Source organism: Nicotiana sylvestris, chromosome 5 (genome assembly GCF_000393655.2).
Source record: "Nicotiana sylvestris chromosome 5, ASM39365v2, whole genome shotgun sequence".
Taxonomy (NCBI): Eukaryota; Viridiplantae; Streptophyta; class Magnoliopsida; order Solanales; family Solanaceae; genus Nicotiana; species Nicotiana sylvestris.
This window is the reverse complement of record NC_091061.1, coordinates 44,124,098-44,144,613: the sequence shown is the minus strand read 5'-3', so window position 1 is coordinate 44,144,613 and position 20,516 is coordinate 44,124,098. Positions and strand designations below refer to the sequence as shown.

Sequence of the window (20,516 nt, the reverse complement as noted above, 5' to 3'; positions counted from 1 at the left end):
GGACTGTATCACGCATTAAAGGAAACGATCATCTACTGGTGGTGGAAACAAGGATGCCCACGATATGGCAAAACGCTTATAGACTCGATATGAATAACATCACTCTATTCAACCTTTGTAACCATCCACAAGTAGACATTTTGGCATTTCTTCGAATCTTTGAACAGAACTTAAAGAGATTTGATAAATAGGAGGCCAGGAAGTTTTATTCAACACAGGGTATCAAACGTTATGTACTGCCAGCATATGAACACTTTCTCAAATAATCAAGTGTATCCAACACTTATCTCTTATCCCTCACAACCCACAGATCAAAACGAGCTTGCATCAGATATTCAAATACCAGAAGCACCCTGGCGGGCGTGCACGCACAGAGACCAAAACATCAAAGTTCATATTTTCAAGAGATACAATCATATAGTAGGTAATGTCAACAGCCACCAAGAGTGAGATTCCAAAGGGCATCATATCCCAAATTATTTTTGAGAAAAAAGTTCGTTCAAACAGAAATTGACAAACTGAGGTCACCTAGGAAGTATTTAATTGTCCTCCTTCCAAGATTATTACAGAGCTATAAAAGCTTCATGGTACAAACTTTGTGCGTGGCCTTCCCCACTCATCATCATGCAAATGCTGTCAACCATTATCATTGTGTTAGTACTCATCAAAAAGTAGAATTAGAGGCTAAAATATAATGGAACAAAACAATAATAACTAATCTCTTCTCACACTAAGCCACAAGGTATTAACAAAAACAACAACGACCCAGTAAAATCCCACAAGTGGGGTCTGGGGAAGGTAATGTATACGCAGACCTTACCCCTAACCCGAAGGAGTAGAGAGGCTTTTTCCGAAAGACTCTCGACTCAAGAAGACGGAAAAGACGAGAAGGGAAGGGACAATATATGAGTACCATCAGACAGAAACCAAAGAAATAATAACATCATCATAAGAACTAGAAAATAGTTGAAACGCAATAACAAAACAGAAAATAAGCCCCGATGCTATGAAAATGAAAGGATAGTGAGAACACAACATAAACCCCTAGCGGTCTAAGGCCACCCCTATCGAACTAGCCTCACCCCCGGGCTCGACTACGCCCTAACCTACAACCTTAATGCTCGACCTCCACACCTTCCTATCAAGAGCCAAGTCCTCGGAAATCCGCAGCAGCGTCCTGTCCTGTCTGATCACCTCTCCCCAATACTTCTTAGGTCGCCCTCTACCTCTTCTCGTTCCCGCCAAGGCCAAACTCTCGCACCTCCTCACCAGAACATCAAGGCTCCTCCTCTGCACGTGCTCGAACCATCTGAGCCTCGCTTCCAGCATCTTGTCCTCTATAGGAGCCACGCCCACCTTTCTCCCGAACAACTTCATTCCTAATCTTATCCAACCTAGTATGCTCGCACATCTACCTCAACATCCTCATCTCTGCTACTTCCATCTTCTGGATATGAGAGTTCTTAACCGGACAACATTCTGCCCCATACAACATGGCCGGTCTAACCACAACTCTATAGAGCTTACCTTTGATTAACGGTGGCACGCCACACAGGACTCCTGATGCTAACCTCCATTTCATCCACCGCACCCCTATACGGTGTGTGACGTCCTCATCATTCTCACTGTCCCCCTAGATAGTCGACCCCAAGTACTTAAAGCTACGTCTCTTGGGGGTGACCTGCGATCCAGCCTCATGTCCATGCCCACTTCCCCCGACTCGACGCTGAACTTGCATTCCAAATATTCTATCTTAGTCCTGCTCAACTTGAAACCATTAGACTCAAGGGTATGTCTCCAAACGTCCAGCCTGTCGTTAACACTGTCTCGCGTCTCATCAATCAGAACTATATAGTCAGCGAATAACATACACCGTGGCATCTCCCCTTGAATGTGGTGTGTTAGTTCGTCCATCACCAGGGCAAATAAGAACGGGCTGAGCGCAGATCCTTGATGCAACCCCATAACAACCGGGAAATGCTCCGAGTCGCCTCCCACAGTCCTAACCCGAGTCTTAACTCCATCATACATGTCCTTGATCACTATAATGTAGGCTACCGGCACACCTTTTGCCTCAGAGAACCTTCTTAAGAACCTTGTCATATGCTTTCTTCAAGTCAACAAACACCATGTGCAGATCCTTCTTCCTATCTTTATACTGTTCCACTAACCTCCTAATCAGATGGATAGCTTCCGTAGTCGAACGACCCGGCATGAACCTGAACTGGTTGTCAGATATAGACACAGTCCTCCTCACCCTTACTTCCACCACCCTCTCCCAAGCTTTCATGGTATGACTAAGTAACTCGATACCCATATAGTTGTTACAACACTGGATATCACCTTTGTTCTTGATGAGTAACTTATTAACAAGAGTAGTTATAATATCTCCAGTACAGAAAATGCAGTAAAAACAGTCTTTAAGCTACATTACAAAGATACCACTTGAATTTAGAAGTGTAATTTGATGTTAACTGAAAACCCGTAACAAAGTTGATTTGAGATCTCAGATATAGGAGATGTAGGACTCAAATTCATAGCACGTACAATGGCTTTTCAATTGTATGATGCAGCTGATACTACTAAGAAACTATAAAGAGTGGGCAAGGTTCCTAATAAGAGGCAACTCGTGACAAATTAACAATAATGCAAACTAAATTCCAATATTAAGAACATATAAGCACAAAATTATAAAAATCACAAATAGAAGAAAGCTAAAGTCCCAAAACAAATTCTAGTTACGCCCAATAAAAATCAAGCACAGCGAAGGGGACAAAGCAAGTGGCTACTCCATCCATAAACCTTCAGAAATCCTATTTTGAAGGGGCATAGGTCATTATAAATTAACTACATCCTCAATCCCGAATTAATTGGGGTCCCTCTGTATGCATATTTCACTATATTCAGAGCCATTCCTGTCTAATATTAAGTTATCCTTTGTTTGTGGAAACCTTTTTGAAATTTGCAAATAAACTTTTTCCAAAATGATTTAAGTTTCTTCAAGAAGGTTATTAAAAATCAATCAAAATCTGTTTTGTTTTTTCCGAAGAAGTGGTTTACTGGTGTTATTCAAAGAAAAACTCCTCCACTCACAAAACATTCATAAACCTTCAAAAATTACAATTAGCCAAACATCATTACTTTTACTTACAAACTTTTACTCCAAAACATTCTTTATTTAAGAAAAATTCCAAAAGTTGTCAAGATGCTCCTAAATAATTCTCCTAAGGCAAATTCAGGATTATGTAAAACTAGAAGTTCTCCAACTTCCACACTTATCTCTATACGGACACAAAATTCTTTAACCACGATAAGAACTCCTGACAAACACCTAACCTAAAGTAACGAGATATGTTATGTCAATGGCCGCCAAAGGGACATTATAAGTATGAAATTGGGAAATGACTAAAAAGTTCTCTAGCTTGAAGCAATTGGACAGTGAAAATGCTCCCAGGCACTTTTCCCGAGACACTTCTCTTTCCTACTTCGCAGGACTATAGAATAACCTTTTCCGATGTGATTCTCCACCGGAATTCACCCCTTCTCTTACACCCCAGTTTTAACCTACTGTGATCACTTTTAAATCCTCCTCCTTGTTGAGCCTCTTCATGTTCAACACTAGGACCCACTTCTTGGGAAAGAGATAGATGCAACAGTATGAGTACATCAATTTGCTCAAACTGAGCAATATGTTTGGGGTAGATTCCAGGGGCATGAAGTGGAGGGCTTTGTAGCTGCTGATGCCGATAGATAGCTGTACACAAGCTAGAAGAATGAAATCAGAACTGGATATTAAGAGGCCCAGGTTCAGAGGTACCCAGGAATTGAAAGGTTTGTTTCTTTTAATGTAAAATTCAAGAGAAATGGGAGAAGAAGCAGGGGGGAAGGCCTACTGCCAATTGAATTATGAAAATCAAACTAATCTCATCGAATATAAGGGGACTGAATGATGTGGAGAAAAGAAGAATTGTGAGAGTCTAGTACTCAACTGGATTGCAGATATTATCTGTTTTCAAGAGACAAAACTAGAGGGGGAAGAAAGCAATTGGTTAAGCAGGCTTTTTTTTTTTTGGGTTGCATGCTTGGAAGACAATGGTACAAGGGGGTATTATAATGTTATGAGATTGTAGAGTATGTAAAGAGGAAGTGTTGCAGATTAGAGCCCATACATTGACTTGCAAAACTGACGCCCTTCTGCAAGATTTTGGGTGCCACATAACAGGGGTGTATGCTCCTAATTGCTATATTGAAAGGAGAGCAGTACAGGGGAAGCAGGTGCTGTTAGGGGGTTGATGGAAGGACCATGGGCTGGCTGTAGTGATTTTAATGTCACCAGATTTTCTTCTGAAAAAAGGAATTGCAATAAGAGGTCTAGAGATATTGTGGGATTTTTAGCTTTTTATAGAAGCTATTAACTTAATCGATCTCCAACTGGAAAGGGAATCCTTTAATTGGTTTAAAGGGGATAACCAAGTCATTGCCTCCAGAGTTTACAGAATTTTAATCTCTGGAGAATGGGATGACAGATTTAGAAACATCAAGCAAATCCTACCCCCGAGATTGATCTCAGATCATGTCCCTATGTCTTTTACAATGCGGTACCTAGGAGCAAGTCAAAACTTATTTCAAGTCTGAAAACTGGTGGTTGGATATTGAAGGGTTTGTAGACAGAAGCAGAAATTGGTGAAATCTTTTGCTTCTCAGGAAGACCAGATCATTTACTAATGCAAACTTAAAGCACTCAAAGGAAAGCTCAAGTAATGAAGGAGAAGTAGTAATGGAAATTTAGGCATACAAAAAAAGCAATCTTCTGAGTCAACTGGCAGATTTGGACTCAATAAAGGATGCTAGAGCTCTGACAGATGATGAAATTGTTAAGAAGGCATCTCTCTTAATGGAATATGAGGAATGCATTAAAATGAAGCAAGCATGGGGGCAGAGATCCAAAACTCTTTGGCTAAAAGAAAGGGACGGAAATACAAAATTCTTCCATAAAGTTGATAATGCTCATAAAAGAAATAATAACATTGATCATCTAGTGATTCAGGGAGAAATAATTGAGGAACCAGGGAGAAAAAATTGAGGAACCACGGAGAATCAAGAGGGAGATCATTGATTTTTATCAAAAGTTATACACATAGGCCAATGGAGACTGGTAGAAGAAGTAGTAGTATTAAACCCACGCATCACATATTACCAGACTTTTGTGTGCGGCAAGGTTTGAACTCATGACACGCATCTAACCCACACATCACATATTACGCTTCTACCACTAGATCAAAGGCCTAAGCGCCATCGACCAAAGATATTTTATGAAAATAAATCATAAATACAATGATATTCCTATTATAGATTCTAACTAAATAAAACTAAGATTAACTTATTTATTGGCTTACTTGTGAAATTATCAATTAACTAAAATTAGAACCCAACCATAAAAAGAAATTCAGATCGCTGGATTTGGTTTCGAATGATAATTTGTTGTTTGGTTTCATAGGAAAAACTCAGTTATCAACTTCAGATAACATAAGTCTCTTCTCATGCCAAATTTATCAATACAAAATACAAACGAAACCAACGAGATGAATAAGAACATCAAAAAAATTTCTACTCACAAAGATCACAATGCCAATATTTGCTAAAGATCACAATGCGGCAACCTTTCAGAATGTAATTTGAGCCCTAACTAGAACATATTAAACTTGTATTTCACTGAAAGAGTTAGTAGCTCCTAGCCTCTTGCCCCAATATCAATGTCTTCATTACCAGTGTGTTATGAATGAAATTGGCCTTAAGGCCACGACGGAAGGCACATTTCAGGAGTTAACGATTTATGTATGGCGCTCGGGATAGGAGCTCGTAATGCCCTAACTCTTTTTTTCTATTCTATTGCTAATTATTTATTTATTTCCCTTTACCCAATTCATGCCTCACATGCTCCTACCTCAGATTACACACATAATTTGTTAACTTTCCAAACGTCTCCTTCACCGTGGCCTCATGGCCAATTTTCATTCATAACACAATGCCTAAGCAACACATTGAATCATAGGTGGTAGCGGTGGTTATGCACATCAATTTAAGAGAATGATTAGTGAGGTAGACAGGTCAAGAAAGAGAAGGAAATTTGGGTTGACCATACCTGTTGTTAGAAAAATATGTATAAAGAACACCAAAAAAACGAAGGTTTGAAATACAATAAATAATGATTTCCTAAAAGCAGTATTTGGGGGACAATTGTTCAAATAGGTGAAGTCCTGTCAGTGTTTTTGTCACATTTGAGACACTTGTTCCTTGAACTGAACCTCGTTAAGAGCATTAAAACTAAACTCTCTTATTTGTGACAGCCAGTATTAGTATGTTTCTTCTTAAGTAGTTAAAAGTCCACTTATCAACAGCTTGTTATTGCCCTTTGAACCCAAAACTACTCATTCACAAGTGTCGGGTAGGGTTGCCATTATTGGGGGACTTAATAAAGGAGTTTTAACTAAATCAAACTTGAAGTAATTTCATTAAAATTTTCCTGCAAGAGATTTGGTAAATCATAAATGGACCGGCCAAATTACTTTTTGACTTCACAAGTATGAAAGAGATAATTCCATTTTTAATTAAATTTATCTAATCATGTCGAAAACTTATGTCTCTTGACTTCCCATTATATATATTGCTACATGCTCATGTTAGAGTGGCTTCACTGTCACAGTGAATTGAAACTGAGCTCTCACTTTTTGAAATTCCATGGAATTTCAAAACGAAAATTCCTAAATCACTCTGACTTCTTCGCCTGCTTCTGCTAGCGTAACAAATTCCAACTCCATTGTTGATGTGCTGCGCAAGCTTATTTCTTGGATTTCCCGGACGATTGCACCACCTCCTAAGGTAAACTAAACATGTGGTGTGTATGTTGTATCACAAACTTGATATCCAACTTGCGTTGATATATCCTTCTAAAATAGCAGGACGACTCAAATCTTTAATTATCTTAAGAAACTAAGAACTCGACCAATTGCCTTCCAAGGACTAGTACCCGGATTTCTAGTAAATCTGCTTAAGTTATTAATGCAAATGCTATGTATGCTCAACGATTAGGGCTAAAAGGCAGATCCACTGCACACGCACCACAATAAATGCACAGAAATGAATAGAAGCAAAGTTGATTAGGAGAAGAGATAAAATGTAAAATCGGAGGGACTTACAAACTCTTTGACGATTCCTTTGTAAATCAAGACGGGGACGGCGATGCCGAAGATACCTACAATCGCCAGGTTACGTCGAGACCAGCGGAAGTTGTGCTCCAGGTTCTCCCTCGCGGCTCCCCATTCTTCGATCCACTTGTTCTTGTTGTACTCCATTCCCCCTCCCATTTTTTCTCTCCTCTTCTGCCTGTCAGATTAGAGAATTTGGATACTCTCTAGCTGCTACGAGAAAGAGGGGCAGAGGTACTTCAATTTCTATTTCTCTTTAGTATGAACTGGGGCAAATTGCACAAATAGCCGCTTTCAGAAACTCTTTTTAAGATATAGCCGACATTTATAAAATTTAGTTGACTCGGAATCATATTTCAAATGTAGGCTCTCAAATAAATTTCAAACATAGGCTCTAGCATTCAAAATTGAAATTTTTACATCCTATACCAAAGGTTAACACCTTATTTATTTTAAATAAATACCATTTTAAAAAATTATATTCTATAGATACTTTTTAATGTTTATAACAAAATATCTAATTTTAGTTACCTCCTAACCCTAAGTCACTAAATACGTTATTCAGTTACAATATTTTCTTTCTCTCTCTACTTAGATACATGTCATTCTCTTCCCTCATTCCTCTCACCCACATCACCTACGTTCTCTTCGATCCCAGCCCAGCCCAGCCCAGCACAGAACAAACAATTCTCTTTCCTTATACAGAACAGCACAACATAAAAAACCTACACATAAAAAACAAACCTACACAGCTCTACTCAATCATGCAGAACAAAATCATGCAGGAAGCCATAGACGATAATTATTTGTGCCCTAGCTTTAGTAGCTTCGGATACTTGGCTGAAATTGCCGCTAAAATCTCCGATGAATTTCAAGAGGCAACGGAGGAGAACGCTAGCGATTGCTTCGACGGAGATAACAGCGAGGAATTAGATTTTGAATTCTCAACTATGGAACTCATCTATGGCGGTCAAACTGAATTTCAGTCAATTTTCCCTGTTTTCAACCACGATCTATTATTAAATACATGTATTCAAATACTCCTGAATACATATTTAGACCTTCATATGTGTATAACAGATTATATTAATATGTATTCAGGAGTATTTGAATACATGTATTTAATATTAAGAGATCATATATAATCTCTAATATAAAAGTCGTTTTGTATTTATATGTATTCAGAAAAAAGAATCAGTTCTAATGAATGAAATGTTACATCTTTTTACAATACAATCATATCGTATGTATATAACAGATTGTATTTATCTGTATTCAGATGTATTCGAATACATATATTTAATATTCAGAGATCATATACCAACTATGTATTCAGATTTTATTCATCTGTATTCAGAGATCATGAATTAATATAATAGTCGTATTGTAATTTCAGATTTAATACACCAACTAAATATATCCAGAATATATTCGCGAAAAAAAGCCAACATGTATCTGTAAAAGATTGAATTTTATTTGAGTTTAAGTCCATTAAATTATTTGGACCACATGATAAACTCAAAGACATGTCAGCCCAAACAATGATTACGGGCTAGAATAATTGAATTTAATATTTAAATCCAATATGCGTATATGGATTTAATTAAGAGCCTGAGTTAATTGGGCTAGTTCATCTTGTTGGACTTCAAATGATAAGCCCAAAATTTATGCCACGTGTCAAATGACATGGCACGCCAAGTCAAATCAAAGGCCACTAAAATCATGCCACGCGAATAAGTGATGTAGCATGCCAAGTCAAATATAAGGACCAATCAAATGTCGCCAAATATTCAAATGACATGGTTCAACCAATTATGTTCAAGCTTATCACATAGCTTTAGTGATAGGTTTGATGACTCAAGTTGGCCAATCAAATTGGAGGAAAAAAGATATGTGTTTATCACAAGTTCCCTCCCCTCCAACTATAAATAGGGGGTCTCCATAAGGCTAAAGGGATAAGAAAAAAAGATACATATTGAAGCTCTCCTCCACAATGGTGATTCGCAAGTCTTCCGCATAGCAAGAAGTCATCGTCTCCAAGGGGTGAGCCGCAAGTTTTCCATCCTCTACGTTTGTGATCAAAGCCTAGCTCCGCATTCGTGGTCAAATCCCAACAACAAGTGGTCCATCAATTCAAGAACAAGCGAAGCTCTCGAATTGATGGTCGTGAGGAGAAGAATCAGAGGATTACATCTTTTAAACTTAAGATTGTTCAAAGATTGTAACCCGCGTAAATTATTGAAATACAAATATTTTTTTTGTCGCTATATTTCTTGTCTTGATTATCATTTTCAGGAACGAAATTTTAGTTGTTACAAATTTTGGCACGCCCAGTGGGACTATCTTTGCCTCTCATCTCTTCTCTCCAACAATCAAAAACCAAGAACGCTAATATGGCTTCAAAGAAAATCAACTCCGGTTCAACTTCCACCAAGGCTGCTAACTCCAGGTTCTATGTTGATGTGGAAAGCATCCTCGATGTTACCTTTGGAAGATTCGGACCAGTTACAAGGAGCAAAGCAAGCTCTTTAGGACAACAAGCACCCTAAGTGTCGTCCGCGTCAACCCCTATTTTTGGATCGTCATCCTCAAAAGGAGCAAGATCTTCCACAAACGTATCTGAAGGAGGAAGCGATGTTGCTGAAAAGATCAAGAAAACTCTTGCTCTGCTTAACCTCTCCGGATCCAAGCACTCTGCTGTGAAGGAAGATGATGATTTTTCAAGTGATGGATCCTCCCCACTTACACCACATAGCGTAAGCCGATCAAGGATCAATCTGTGTGAAAATTCATGCTACTCTCCGTCGTCCACGACAATCATGCAAGCCATGGTGGCAAATACTTCATCTATGAAGGAGCAGTTGGCAAACTTGACAGAAGCAATCGCTAGCTTGACCAAATACATGCAAAATCAAGAGGCTAGAATCGGCAAGCTAACAGACAGGGTGGGAATCTTGATGGAAAAAGAATCCACCCATGCACCCGGCAAGCTCCTAGAAGTTCTAGAGAGTGACTCTCCCCAAGACAAGCAGCATCCACTAAGGCTATCCCTGTCTCATCTGAAGGAATGATTCCAATCAATCAACTGAAGGAGTTCATTGAAGGAATTATCAAGAACAAATATGAAATTGCTGCCAAAACCTCCCTTACATATGCAAAGTCGTACACTGCAAGGGTCGATATGTTGAAGATGTTTGTTGGCTATCAACCTCCAAAGTTTCAACAGTTTGATGATAAAGGTAACCCCAAGCAACATGTTTCGCACTTCATGGAGACGTGCAACATTGCTGGGGACTTATGGAGATTACCTCATCAAGCAGTTTGTCCGCTCGTTAAAAGGAAATGCTTTTGACTAGTACACGGACCTCGAGGTTGGATCTATCGATAGTTGGGATCAACTAGAGCAAGAGTTCCTCAATCATTTTTATAGTATGAGACGTACTGTGAGTATGATAGAACTTACAAATACTCGTCAACGAAAGGGGGAACCAGTTATCGACTTTATCAATCGTTGGAGGAATGCAAGCCTCAGCTGCAAAGACAGTCTTAGTGAAGCTTCATGCATAGAGATGTGCATCCAAGGCATGCATTGGGGATTGCGCTACATCTTGCAAGATATCAAGCCTAACACATTTGAAGAACTTGCAACTCATGCCCATGACATGGAATTGAGCATGGCCTCCGCTGGAAATGAAAGACCGCCCATCTATGAACCTCGCAAAGTTAATGACAAGCAAGAAGTCAGTAAATGGGACAAGTTCGTACCCAAGTCTGAAAGCAAAGAAGCTATGAATGTCAACACGTCACCTGTGAAGTTCACGATGAAGGTGAGCAAGAAGCAGAGTATGAAATTCACTTCTTTTCAAGATAAGCCAAGTGGAAAGTTGACTCTTAAAGAAATGTAGGAGAAAGAGTACCCATTCCTGGATTCTGATGTGCCAGCCATTTTCAAAGAACTCCTCGAGTTAAATCTCATTGAGCTTCTGGAGATGAAGCGACCAAATGAAGCTGGGAAAACAAATGACCCAAATTACTGCAAATATCACCGACTTGTAAGCCACCCTCTAGAGAAGTGTTTTGCCTTTAAGGACAAAGTCATGGACTTGGCTCGCGAAAAGAAGATCGTGTTTGAAGGTGAGAAAGCAAGCGCAAACCAAGTCTCCATCACCTTTGGCTCATTCAGTCTGGATGAATTATGTGATTTTAAAGAAAGTAAAGATGAAGAATTACTGGAGAGCGACAAAGCTGAAGTCAATCAACCTGATGATAATGAAGGTTGGACATTGGTGACTCGTCGTAGGCACCACAAAAGGAGCCCACGAAAAGAATCAATAGAACAACCAACAAAGAAAATGATGGTGAAAGACCAAGGAGACGAAATCCAGTTAAATATTTGAAGAAAGCAAAAAGTGGAGGTGCACCATCCTCAAAAGCCACGACATCCAGTAACCTTGGAGGAGTTCTTACCAAGTTGGTTCCGCACGAAGATTTCCCGTGAGGGTATTGAGGCCTCTTGTTGCAACGCTGATAAAGGGGAAGAAAAGAGTGATGTCCTGCCGTTGGCACCATCTTTGGAAAAGCTCATCGAGTCCACTCCTCAAGAAGTTAATGCTTGTGAGGAAAAAGTCACGTTCACAAATGACGATTTTCTACTAGGTGACACTATTCATAACCGCCCATTGTACCTGATTGGCTATATGTGTGATGAAAAGGTAAATCGAATTTTGGTTGATGGAGGATCCTCAGTGAACATTTTGCCAATTCGCACTGTGAAAGAACTCGGTATTCCCATGAACGAACTCTCAGAAAGTCGTGTGATGATCCAAGGATTCAACCAAGGGGGGCAAAGAGCCATAGGCACGATCAGGCTGGAAATCACCATTGAAAATATGCAATCAAGTGCATGGCTACATGTGATTGATGCAAAGACTTCATACAACATCTTGCTTGGAAGGCCTTGGATACATGAGAACAAAGTGATTCCATCTACCTACCATCAATGTTTGAAATACTATGAGGGTGAAGTCGAGAAGAAAATAGTTGGTGATGATGAGCCATTCACCGAGGCTGAGTCACACTTCGCCGATGCAAAGTTCTACTTGAAGAACCGTATTGTGAAGGAGATAAAAGCTGATGGTGGCATAAAAAGCAAGAATGACGAGCCCATAACTAAAAGAGCTGAGGTAACTATTGGTAAAGCCAAAGCTGTTACTGAGGAGGTACACGCCAACGTGAATAAATCTCATAAAGGGGGTATTGCGTCTTATGGCAAGAAAGTAAGTCATGTGCTCCAATATGTCCCTAAAAGGAAGAAAGACGAGGGCGAATCATCTAATCTCCAAACCAAGACGCTAAAGGAGTTAACTCTTCCGGTAAAACGAATTGAGGCAGTAAAGTTGTCCTCGAAGCCGCTTGCAGAGTTTGTAGCCCAAAATCATTGGCAGAATGTGGCACTCCCTACAAAGCGAACAGATGAAGGTTTTGATCCTAATGCTTACAAGCTATTTGAAAAGGCTGGATACAATCCCAATGAGCCGTTAAAGTTAGGGAAGCTCCCATCAAAAGCTGCAACGAGGCAACCACGTGAAGGTTTGGGATACAAGCAACCATCACCAGTGTGCATCTCAATAAGAAGGGCGGGCAGCAATTATATCACTGTAGAAGATGAATCGACCGCTTCTAACAGGACTTCTATCTTTGATCGACTTGGAAAATCGCCTGTGAGGACCTCCGTGTTTGAAAGATTGGGTCCATTAAAGAAGGGGAACAAGTTCCGGAGAAATTTTCAAGGCATAAGAACACCCGCTTCACCCAAAATTCAGGGGATCTCTAAGGATTTCCAAAGTTTGGTTCCTTCTAGAATGAGGCGACAAACAAAAGTTATGGTTTCATGTGAAGCAGTACTGAAGGTAAAGCCATATACTGTGGTCTACACTAAGGAACATGACGAGGATGAAGAAAGTGTGGGTTCTTCGTATCATGTTACTGTACAAGTCGAGAATGGCGTTCCATCTTCAATAGAGGAAAATGCGAAATTGGAGGATATTTCACCGTGTTATCACATATCCTTCAATAATGGGGACCCTCAAGAAGATGAAGATGCAAAGGATGCTCCACCTGAACTTGAAGAAGGAGTGAAAACGACAATTGATGCCTTAAAAAAAGTTAACCTTGGTACCGATAAAAAACCAAGACCCACATACATAAGTGTTTTACTAAAAGTTGATGAAGAGAGCAGTTATATTGAGTTACTCAAGGAGTTCAGTGATGTCTTCACTTGGAGTTACAAAGAGATGCCTGACTTGGACCTGAAAGTAGCAGTCCATCACCTTGCAGTAAAAAATGGTGCTCGCCCTGTTAAACAAGCTCAAAGGCGCTTTAGGCCGGACTTGGTTCCCTTGATTGAAACCGAAGTTAACAAACTCATCGAAGCTGGCTTTATTCGTGAAGTTAAATACCCAACATGGGTTTCAAGTATTGTCCCTGTAAGGAAGAAGAATGGCCAGATTCGAGTGTGCGTTGACTTTAGAGATCTCAACAATGCATGTCCGAAAGATGAATTTTTGCTTCCTATTCCAGAACTGATGATCGATGCTACTACCGGTTATGAGGCAATGTCTTTCATGGATGGTTCGTCGGGCTATAACCAAATATGCATGGCACCAAAAGATGAAGAGCTTACTGCATTCCGTACCCCAAAGGTATTTATTACTACAAGGTAATGCCTTTTGGCTTGAAGAACGCTGGTTCTACTTTCCAAAGAGATATGCAGAATATTTTTGATGATCTTCTACACAAGAATGTCGAATTCTATGTTGACGACTTGGTGGTAAAATCAAGAGAGAAGGGCGACCACTTGAAGGACTTAAGGATGATATTTGAATTGCTCCGGAGGTACCAACTTAGGATGAATCCATTGAAATGTGCCTTTGGAGTTACTTCTAGAAAGTTCCTTGGTTTCATTGTCCGACATCGAGGGATCGAAATTGATCAAGCCAAAGTGGATGCCATTTTGAAAATGCATGAGCCTCGGGATATCCATGAATTGAAAAGTCTGCAAGGAAAATTAGCGTACCTTAGGAGATTCCTCAAACCTAGCTGGGAGGTGTCAACCATTCAATCACCTTATAAATAAAGGTGTCCTTTTCAAATGGGACCAAGCATGCAGTAATGACTTTGGGAGCATTAAATCCTACTTGATGAAGCCTCCAGTTTTAGTAGCCCCTATACCTGGAAAGCCATTGATACTATACATTGCAGCATAAGAAAGGTCTGTTGGAGCACTGTTGGCCCAAGAAAATAGTGAAGGGAAAGAAAACTCTCTTTACTACTTGAGCAGGATGATGACACCGAACGAGCTGAATTATTCGCCAATTGAAAAGTTGTGTTTGGCGCTAGTCTTCTCAATTCAAAAGTTGAAGCATTACTTTCAAGCTCATATTGTTCGTCTTGTTTCTAAGGCAAATCCCATCAAGTTTGTGATGTCAAAACCTGTTCTTAATGATCGACTAGTGAGATGGTACCTCCAATTTCAACAATTCGAGATTTTGTACATCCCTCAAAAGGCTGTAAAAGGACAAGAATTGGCAGTTCTTGGTAGATCATCCGATACCTGATGATTGGGAGCTAACCGATGAACTACCTGATGAGGATGAAATGGTCATTGAAGTTCAACCTCCATGGAAGATGTACTTTGATGGTGCTGCACATCGTGGAGGAGCTGGTGCTGGCGTAGTATTTGTAACTTCCCAAGGTGAAGTCTTGCCCTACTCCTTCACCTTGACACAACTCTGTTCCAACAATGTTGCTGAGTACCAAGCATTAATACTTGGGCTTGAAATGGTCGTTGATATGAAGTAATTGCAATTGCAAGTCTTTGGAGACTCCCAATTAGTGGTCAATCAGCTTTTAGGTAGTTACGAGGTCAAGAAGCCTGAACTATTCCCATATCATGATTACGCTAAAAAATTAATGGGTGGCTCGGTGATGTGACTATTCAGCATGTGCCAAGGAAAGAAAATAAGAGGGCAGATGCTTTAGCTACCCTAGCTTCATCGTTAACCCTGCATGATCAAGCGTAAGTTACTGTCTGCCAAAAATGGGTAGTACCACCGCCAAATGAGGTTGAAGGTGAAGAAAATGAACTCAAGCATCTTGTCGCTATTTCTGAAGTCGAGAAAGAGGAATGGCGACAACCCATTATCGACTACTTGTGCTATGGGATACTTCCAGAAAATCCGCGAAGAAGAACTGAAATCCATCGTCGTGCACCTCGCTTCCTATACTACAAAGATACCCTATACAGAAGATCATTCGAGGGAGTACTCTTGCGATGCTTAGGGGAAGATGAAACACTCCAAGCTTTACAAGAAGCACATTCTAGGGTATGTGGATCATACCAGTCTAGACCAAAGCTTCACTTCCATATAAAAAGGATGGGATACTATTGGCCAACGATGGCAAAAGATTGCTTGGACTACGCTCGAAGATGCAAGGCTTGTCAATTCCATGCGAATTTTATTCATCAACCTCCTAAAGTGTTGCACCCGACTGTGGCATCTTGGTCGTTTGACGCTTGGGGATTGGATGTTGTTGGACCACTGCCAAAGTCCTCTGGTGGGAACCTATACATCCTGGCTGCTACCGACTACTTCTCAAAATGGGCTAAAGTTGTTGCTCTTAAGGAAGTAAAGAAGTGAAATGTTGCAAATTTCATCCGAATAAATATTATTTATCGCTTTGGCATTCCTTATTACATAATAACGGATAATGGAAAGCCATTCGATAATAGGTTGATGAATAAGGTTTGTGATCTTTTTGGCTTCAAGCAACGTAACTCTTCGATGTACAATATTGCCGCCAATGGTCTAGCTAAGGCATTCAACAAAACTCTATGCAACTTGCTAAAGAAAGTCGTTTCCAAATCCAAATGAGATTGGAATGACCGTATGGAAGAAGCTCTATGGGCATATAGGATGACTCATCGCACACCAACACAAGCAACTCCTTATTCTCTCGTTTATGGAGTCAAATCCGTCTTGCCACTTAAGCGTCAAATGCCTTCATTACGACTGGCTATTCAAGAAGGGATCACTGATGAAGAAAATGCTCAACTTTGATTAGCAGAGTTAGAGTTCTTGATGAGAAGAGGTTGGAAGCTCAACAGAGTCTTGAATGTTATCAAGCTCGATTGTCTCGCGCCTTCAATAAAAGAGTTCGCCCGAGATCCTTTCAAGTAGGAGATCAAGTCCTTGCTGTACGAACACCCATAATTACTTCCCATAAACCTGTAGAGAAGTTCACTTCAAAATGGGATGGGCCATATGTTGTACAAAAAGCTTACTAGGGCTTACAAGCTGGTTGATGCAGATGGCATGAGAATCGGCCCTATCAATGGCAAGTTTTTGAAGAAGTACTATCCTTGAAGTTGCAATGGTCCTCAACGTACGAGCCTAAACTGCAAGTCATGAAGCTCCTTGATGCATGAACCTAAACTACATGTTGCTACACTCCTGGCCCACATGAGTCTAAAATGTGTACGACAAAAAAAAAGTCCGCTAGGTCGAAAACCTCGCGAGAGGCGACCTAGGTAAAAATTAGGACATAAAAAGAACAAAAAAAAAACTCATCCCTCTGAACTACGTTATGACTTGATCCTCTTCACCGAGGTACGTAGGCAGTTTAGACTTTCATTCTAAGTTCAGTCGCATGAGTTTTAAAAAAAAATAAAAACTTGGCATCATCAGATCATTACATTAATTCTTCCGAGTGTAGAGGCACATATCTATGAGGAAAATGAGACGATTTGCGTTGAAGTATAAAAGATGTTTTATTGCTTCAATAGTACAAAATTTGATACATCTAAAGATATAGAGACAACAGGAACTAGACACTTTTCTATACAAAAGCCTAAATCATGAAGATGATCATAAACTAGGCTTTATTGCTGATGCATCTAAATGCTTTTCTAAGTCTATGTAACATCTCCACATTTGATGCCATCCTCAATTGTTTGTTGAAGGTCCCAATCACCATGGGAGCCGCCATTGATGAGCTTCAAGACTATCAACAAATCAAGTGCAATAGTTGGTGAAGGGGTGGCTCCACATTTGTATGACACATCGGTCTGATATCCAGACTCTTTGAGCTTCTTTACGAGTCTGCAAAAGAAATAAATGAAGAGATAAGATTTGTGACACATATAGCCAAAGCTACTACACGCAAGAATGTAGAGTCAATTTCAAGAAGAAAAAAAAACATTTGTAGGACATTTCAGAGAGCATAGAGTTGGAAAGCAAGCTTGACAGACGATGGGATCAACTTTGAAAAACTATTGCAGTCCATCTTGAAGATGTTCTGCTCCTAAAATTTTATATGTTTTAGATTTGGATGTCTAGTTTGTAACACAAACCGCTTGCAATTTGGAGGCCTCTAGCTCAAGATATGATTTTTTTGTCAAAATTACACGAATCTGAAAGTTACTGCAGCTAGGTGGACTTTGAGAATTTTCTGTTTCTAGCTCAGAAGGATTTCTGCCACAAAACTTATATGTATTGTAAATATCTGAGTTTACTTTCTAACGGTGCAAACAGATCTCAATTTGGAGTCTCCTAGCTTGAGATATGAATCATTCGACAGGAGTGCGCAAAGCAGACACAAACGCACGACGGACATTAGGAGCGACTTCAAAGTAATATCGCGACCAATCTTAAAGGAGTTCTGCCGCGATATTTTCAGGTGTTATAGGTCTCAAACTTATATTTTCGATGTTGTAGATGTCTTGGGATTCTGACACCCATAGCTTGAGATATGAAGTTTTCTACAAAAGTGCACAAAGCTGGATTGCAAGTGTGGCAGACATTAGGAGCAATTTCAAACTACTATTACGGGCGATCCGAAAGGAGTTCGTCCTTGATATCTTTAAGTGTTTCAGAAATTATAGTGTTATCTCTAATGACATAGATGTCTTGCGATTCCGACACTTGTAGATCGAGATATGAATTTTTCCACGAGTGCACACAAAGCTGAATAGCGAGTTCGGTAGACAAATGGGTGAATTTCAAAATATTGATACAGCTAATATGCTAGGAATCCTTCCATGATGTTTTGGGGATTTCCTTACTCTGAGTCTTCTTTCCAGTGGCTTAGACAGCTAGCAATTTGGATGTTCCTAGCTTGAGATATGAGCGTTCCAATGATAGCATGCAGTGCTGTGAAGCCGAAATGACAGACTTGTGCATCGCCTTCAAAAGTTCATTCTGACTTGTCATGTTGCAAGTTTTGATTCTACAGAACCAAGCGAATTGCAGTTTGGACGCTCTTAGGTAGAGATACAGTTTTTTCAATGCAAGCATGAAATGCTATGAAGTCAAAGTAGCAGAGACGCGCCAAGTGCTTACTCGCAGAAGTTGGAAAGTCCAAATCCAAGCCTGTTCCGCGCCAATCTGCAAGAATCGTGAGTTTTGCCCCATGCGCGCTTGCATAGAAGAATACAATCGCTCCAACTCCAAGCCTCTTCCGCGTCAATCCGATGAAAGGTGCCACGTGCTCGCTCTTCAACGATGAACTCGATCTTCATCTTCGGCATGACCATGGATTTCGAAGGTAAGATGCCAAAGGACCAGACATATCGCAATTCGGATTCACCATACACGATATATGATCTCTTTTGCAAAAACCAAAAACAAAAAGAAAGTACGTGAATCGGAAAGTTTACTGCGGTTAGGCCAACTTCAAAAAAATTCTGTCGACGACCCAAAAAGAGTTTTGCTATGAAATTCATATGCATTGTAGGTCTCTAAGTTTACTTTCTAACTGAGCAAACGGATTGCAATTCTGATTCCCCTATCTCAAGATACATTGGTTTTCGCTAAAAGTACATGAGTTTGAAAGTTTACTGCAGTAAGGTCGAATTCGAGAATTTTCTGTTGATAGCCCTGAAGGAGTCCTAATATGAAATGCATGCATGTTGAAGGTCTCTAAGTTTAATTCCTAACAGCATAGATGGATCAGAATTCCGACACTCCTAGCTCGGGATATGATGTTCTACGCTGAAAGTATGCAAACATGTAAAGTTACTGCAGTTAGAACAAATTCAAGAAACTACTGCAACTAATCCAGAAGGAATTTTGATCTGAAATTGTGACACGAGGTTGTGGTATAAGTCTGGTTTCAGGTGCATAAACTAGCTTTCGGGTTGCAGTCATCTACACTAAGATATGACTGGTTCATTAAGAATGGACAAAGTCGTGAAAGGAGCGAGTCACGATTGGAGGCCGACTTCAAAAAAAATTAGTTCTTGTCGATCCAGAAGGATATTCACTCTAAAACTTTAATATGTTGCAGCGCTTGATACCTGGTTTATAGGGGACTAAGGGTTTCGTGATTTGAGCGCTTCTAGCTAAAGATATGGATTTTTTCCACTAGAGCGCGCAAAGATGTAAAACATATGTATATGACTTAGAGATTAACTTCAAGAATCAGCTCGGACCAACACGGAAGGAATTTCAAGGCGCATAAAGTGAATGACACATGTTGTAATAGAAAACAACTTTGTCGCACGTGATCTTCACTGCCTCTCCAGCATCATATCATGAAGCTTTTGCTGTGTACTATTTTCTAAACTTGGTGTAGGCTTTCAATACAAACGGACGCACTGCGAAGTCCCTAAAAACATGTGAGCAAGTCGTCCAGTTAGAAGTCATCAAATACGTGCATCCAGTAAAGAGTCACCTAAATATGTTTGTCACCGAATGGAGTCCATGGCTCGCGTTTGGGAATGGTCATTCGACTGAAGCCTCCATGAGTAGCTGGCTGCAACAAAAAAAACAGCTTTTCTAATGCAGTGAAAACTGAACCAAAAAAAAACAAAGGGAATTCTTCTGAGAAGCATAATTAAAGCAACACAACCACTTTGAACACTATCGGCAAAATAACTTACCATTGTGCAGTAAACATAGCCGATCGAGCTCAAGTATTGCGACGCTAAAAAGTGCAACAACGTTTCATTCGGCAATGTCTCCAACAACGGAGCAAAGAATCTGAAAAAGCAATTGTGGTCGTTCAACTACCTTTCTTAGCAACATCAGGAAGCAGCGATTAACAAACATAGGGTGCAACTCTGACCAGCAACACACCAAAAATGGGAATTATACAAAAGTGTAAACACGGAGAATCGGCCAAGCAAAGAATCTGAGCGTCATATGTTTTAGAAATAAACTATTTCAAAACTATGACACCAGTTAGTTTTTCTCGATTAACCTCGATATATCTGTATAATTCATCCATGCCATAATTCACAGGAAACTCAAA

At 39.9% G+C, this 20,516-nt stretch overlaps 1 protein-coding gene across 1 annotated transcript; it reads right to left on the bottom strand.

Annotated features, from left to right (window-relative positions):
- Window positions 1-375: 375 nt before the first annotated feature.
- Window positions 376-7,457, bottom strand: LOC104219649 (uncharacterized). The gene is made up of 2 exons (XM_009770356.2): window positions 7,197-7,457; window positions 376-633 (listed from the first exon to the last, which is right to left on the bottom strand). The coding sequence occupies exons 1-2, from the start codon at window positions 7,362-7,364 to the stop codon at window positions 583-585; spliced, it is 219 nt and encodes a 72-aa protein (XP_009768658.1). The 5' UTR covers window positions 7,365-7,457; the 3' UTR covers window positions 376-582.
- Window positions 7,458-20,516: the final 13,059 nt, after the last annotated feature.

Coding starts and splice junctions, on each gene's coding strand:
- LOC104219649 (XM_009770356.2), bottom strand. CDS start 7,364: ATGGGAGGGGGAATGGAGTACAACAAGAACAAGTGGATCGAAGAATGG. Junction 634..7,196: donor AAGGAATCGTCAAAGAGTTT/GTAAGTCCCTCC, acceptor AATGGTTGACAG/CATTTGCATGATGATGAGTG.